Below are 4882 nucleotides of genomic sequence, written 5' to 3' on the forward strand. Positions count from 1 at the left end.
TTAATTCGATTACAAGGCTGTCCGCTGGGAAACCTTAGAAAAACACTTCAATGTTTGTATTGATGAATATCCACTGTCATTTGTGCAGCTAACCTACAAACATCCAAAATGGTTGAAGGTATGGAAAATTTTCATTAACTTTCTTTGCAAATATTTAAAATTGAATAGTAATAAGCATTCAAATGGTGAAATAAAATACATTCTGAAGATTTTTTCATAAATTTATTGTGGTGTGTGTTGTTACATTAATTTACTTTATTAAAAAGATAAAATTCAGACGGTACTAGGTAGTAGCTCATATTAACTAATAATCTTCAATTGATTGTTAGTGTAAACTTGTGATTAGTGAAGACGTTCACTTCATACTTACATTTAGTTAACAGCTTCCGTGGCCGAGTGGTTACAATCCTCGGCTACGAATTCGGAGGTCGCAAGTATATTTTCTTTGATTAATTTGTTTCAATTTACCATTTATTAATTAAAAATAATATATTTGCGTCACATCCGTGGTGTAAAACCACCGTTCAGAATTAAAATGTTGCTTCAAATAGCTTTGTTTGGTGACCAGGTCTGAATAGCCAGGTAGTTACTTCCCAACCTTCCTCTTTCCCATCACCTTCTCCTCCCCACTACCGTCCACCTCACAAAATACGCCAATTGCTTACGCCACAATCTCACTGGCTCCAAATGGTTGGGATAGTTGAATAGTGACTTGTATATTTATATATAAATCTATTTGGCAGTGATGGATCCAGGAGTGGCAAAGACAGGGGCCTATAAATACGAGGATACGACTCGCTATATCGGGGAATGGAACTCCCGAGGACAGAAGCACGGGATGGGACACCTGGTGTTGCCGGACGGTACTAGGTACGACGGAGCCTTTACTAATGGACTGTCTTCCGGCTTGGGTGTTATGACATTCCCTGATGGTGCCAAGTAAGTTTTAAAGTTAGTTCTACTTATAAACTTGCATAGATTTCACATTTGTTTTTCATTCAATAATTATTCGTTATTGAAGACTTACCGTCAGATCACAACTGATTTTGGTATTAGATTATTTTGCTGCGTGTGCATATTTTCGTTATGTCAATGTTTCTATTTCATATTATGATTCTTAAAGCTTAGTATTAAGGTATGTGGAAAAGCAGGAACCCGCCAGTGGTAGTTTAAAGGAGTTCACTGTAAATAAATTTCGTGTTTTCAAGATGGGAAAGTTTAGGTTAATAAATCCACCTACCCAAAGTTTAATCTGATGTTGTTTGTCCGCTTCCCTTTTTACTTCTGTCATATTAGCGCAGTGTGTTGAACAGCTACGGGTACATACAGTCCGTCAAGAAAGTGTATAAAAAAAATGGAGGGTGCTGCGATCGTTTAAATGTTTATACTTTTTTTTTTCAAAAGAAGCTAACACATTGTGACTTAATAAATGAAATGAAAATACTTGGTTTTAGGTCACTTTATTGATAAATTTTACTGTCTAACTAGACACTTTTAAGTATTTTCAGTTGACACTAAGTATTTTCATTTCATTTATTTAAATGTTTATAGATGGCAAGATCAACATGGTTTAGGGGAAAAATAATGTAACTTAATAATATTTTTCATATCAACGTACAATGAACAAAAAGTCAAACGGTTTAGAAATTAGTCCCACTCTCTGAAAGGAAATAATCCTACATCATATTCTAACTACCTCATTGTTTTCTTTTAGCGTGTAGCATGGTCATTGCATGGAAAAGTTTCTTTTTTAATGTAGGTACGTAATGAATTTATCAAACAAGCAATTTTTAGATGTTTAACTTCTCAAGCGCCAAAAGTACCCGTTGGATAAAAAAAATTGTTCCATTCAATAATATTGTTATTGGGTTTATAAAAACAGTTAACATATTTTTAAACAAGTTACACAGCAGAACTTGTTTAAAAATAAACTGTATTTATAAACCCAATAACAATATTATTGAATATATAAAAAATAAAAAAATGAAAATGGAGTTCTACAAATTAAACTTAATAACAATAAAAAAATTGTTCCCCTTGAGCGCCGGCGTATCCATATGGGTTAGTTCCCATGAAATCGGCGTTCCGAAGTTTAATTAAAATAAAAATAAATTGAGTGGAAGAAACACACAGCATTAGCAAAAAAAAATTATGATGTGTTTCCTGTAAATGTCAATTATCAAATTCTGGAGTCAAGCATAACCTCACACTAAATGTATACAAACATAACCTCACTCACAATGAATGTAATAAAATTTGTTTCAAATCGGTTTTACTCAGTGTTGCCACAGTAATGTAAAATTTTAATGCCATTTTATTAAAATTCTAGACTTTCTTCACAGACTGTAACAAGTTTGTATGTTGGAAAACGACTCAAGGACTTGATTTAGTCCTGGTGCGGTCATGTATTGTTGTTCCAAATAAAGGCAAACAATCAGTGACAATAGTTTGAGGGGAAATGTGACACTATTAATAATTGTCCCAACCATCCGCTGATTGTAATCATGTTGTGTTTGTTTGATTAGATTTGAAGGCGAGTTCATGCAGGGGTGGTTCCACGGCCACGGGGTGTTTTGGAGAGCCGATGGAATGAAGTACGAAGGGGAATTCAGAGGAGGGAGGATTTGGGGTCTTGGTAATATTGTCATTCCTATTTTAAATCTGATAGTTAATCCTTGAAAATTAATCCACATTTAAATCTGACATTGATGTCCAAATTGATAATAAATTTACTTATCTATAAAGCATATTATAATATATCTGTCTGAAATCGTAACAACTCTTGGAACAGTGAGCTCTGATTCACGAAATTTGCCTAGTTTTTTGGTTGCGATAATTTATGTTTCACCAGACACTTTCAGCTTGCAAGGTAGAATGAGAAATATCTGTTTAACTAAAAAATAAGATGAGACATTATATTTTATATTATTATTCAATATTTTTTCACTGTGCAGTAAGAAATATATTATGAAAAAGTAGGTTTTAAAACTTCTGCAAAGCCAGATATCAAATTATTGTTATAAAAATGATTGAAAAGGTCAATTATTCATCTAATTTAAAACCTTAAATCTTTTGGATTGCAGGCATAGTCACATTCAGTGACGGAGGCAATGGATTCCCTAGAAACGAAGGTTTCTTCCAAGACTGTCGACTCATGAGAAAGAAACGATGTGCAGAAATAATTCAGCGGGCACAGAAAGTAGCGTACATGGCCAGAGCGCAATGCCAGCCTATTTAACAAACAAACATCGTATTATTTATATCTGGGATTCGAAAATCATTCCTTTCTCATTCCTAGCTTATTTAGAATGAAATATATTTAAGAGTAGAGACAGAGGTATGTACATGTATATAATAGAATAAAACAAGAAAGATAATTTATAAAATATTTTTTTATGTACAATAATTAGTTACACTAAATATAGAATTCAAATAACAAAAAATAACACTTAAATCTAGATGATGTGAATAATTTTCATACCATTTATTATTTAGAATATCAGATCGACTATTGCTTCTACTACAAAATTATAAAATCACTCAAAATGTTATGTATCTATTACAATATTAAGTACAATTTCTGAATTGTTCATACAGGTATTTTTTGTTATAATTCAATATAATTACAATTTATTAATATTTTTTTCAATCACAATAATTCATGTATTTACAATTTGATAATTTCTTCATTAGAAAATAATCTTATTGTCAATAATGCTTTCGCTTGGCTTTTCTGTCTATCCTCATTCAATCCTAATAAATGAAATCAATTATTAATCATTGCTTGTTTTATTTAATGTTAATACATATAATATTGTCAAAATTGTCATAATTAAAATATCATCAGTATAGGTTCAATACCGCGGAAGAACCACTTGTAAGAATGTTCCGGAGGGACAAAAACTATCTTGGGATATGCGTTTCTTCGCTTGGTTTATTTGCAGTATTGACTTACTCGTCAGTCAAGTACAGACAGTTTATTGATCAATTTCAAAATCGGAAAACAAATCAATGTGGCGTGTGCTGTTCAACTGAAAGCGTCAAAAAAATGTATTTTGAAATTATTGGTTCAAACGCGGCATTGAACTTGCGTAGACGATATACAGTTTTAGAGAGCTTGCAGAGTTCAATAATATTACTTATAACCTGTCGGATAAAAAACATAATTTTATTGCTTTCTGGCATATAAACAAGATTGAATCTTATCTTTACATTTACCAAGAACAAATTTCATGTTTCTTCAAACACAATACATTTATTTTGTGGCACCATTTTATTTTAAAATAATCAACACTTAGTTTTAACCACTTTTATTGTTTAAAAACAACCGACTTGCTTCGTGAGCAATGCTCACTTCTTCGAAGTTTATTTGAGACTAAATTACAAATATAGACTTCTCTCACTCACCATTCTCCCACTATATCTTTAAGTCTACATTTGTAATTTAGTTTTAAGTAAATCCTGAAGAAGAAAGGCATTGCTTGCGAAACATGTCGCTTGTTTTTAAACAACAAAACTGGTTAAAAATAAGTGTTGATTACTTTTAATTTAAATTTACCATTATTTTTTATTTTTTTTTAGTTCTAATGTCAAGGCAGTTTCTGGCAAATAATTCTCTGTAATATTGTCTAATAATCTTTTCCTATCCATCCTCCTTCCATTACATCTTAACATTATAAATTATTATTGTAGTTGGTGAGATTTCTCATTTTAATGATTGCTAAGCTAGCCACATTTCGGCAGACCTGTGAAACTCTGTATAATTTTGAAGCAAACAAATTTTGTTGATGTATAAATATTATTGTAAGTATTGATTTACTTCCATTTGAAATTTAAAGTCTATTGTTCATTGGTTGTTTTCTAAACAATACATTTGAGCAGT

The 4882-nt window shown here is 31.5% G+C and overlaps 1 protein-coding gene across 1 annotated transcript; it reads left to right on the top strand.

Annotated features, from left to right (window-relative positions):
* Positions 1-745: 745 nt before the first annotated feature.
* On the top strand, positions 746-4278 carry LOC149423436 (MORN repeat-containing protein 4 homolog). The gene is made up of 3 exons (XM_089631965.1): positions 746-939; positions 2526-2635; positions 3084-4278. The coding sequence occupies exons 1-3, from the start codon at positions 746-748 to the stop codon at positions 3236-3238; spliced, it is 459 nt and encodes a 152-aa protein (XP_089488091.1). The 3' UTR covers positions 3239-4278.
* The last annotated feature ends 604 nt before the right edge of the window (positions 4279-4882 follow it).

This window comes from Hesperophylax consimilis, chromosome 5 (genome assembly GCF_061612785.1).
Source record: "Hesperophylax consimilis isolate HC1 chromosome 5, BYU_Hcon_1.0, whole genome shotgun sequence".
In the NCBI taxonomy this organism is placed as follows: Eukaryota; Metazoa; Arthropoda; class Insecta; order Trichoptera; family Limnephilidae; genus Hesperophylax; species Hesperophylax consimilis.

Bases quoted from the DNA above. Each gene is read 5' to 3' on its own strand.
- LOC149423436 (XM_089631965.1), top strand. From the start codon at position 746: ATGGATCCAGGAGTGGCAAAGACAGGGGCCTATAAATACGAGGATACG. The intron at 940-2,525 runs GTAAGTTTTAAA...TTGTTTGATTAG, and splicing joins ACATTCCCTGATGGTGCCAA to ATTTGAAGGCGAGTTCATGC. The intron at 2,636-3,083 runs GTAATATTGTCA...TTTGGATTGCAG, and splicing joins AGGGAGGATTTGGGGTCTTG to GCATAGTCACATTCAGTGAC.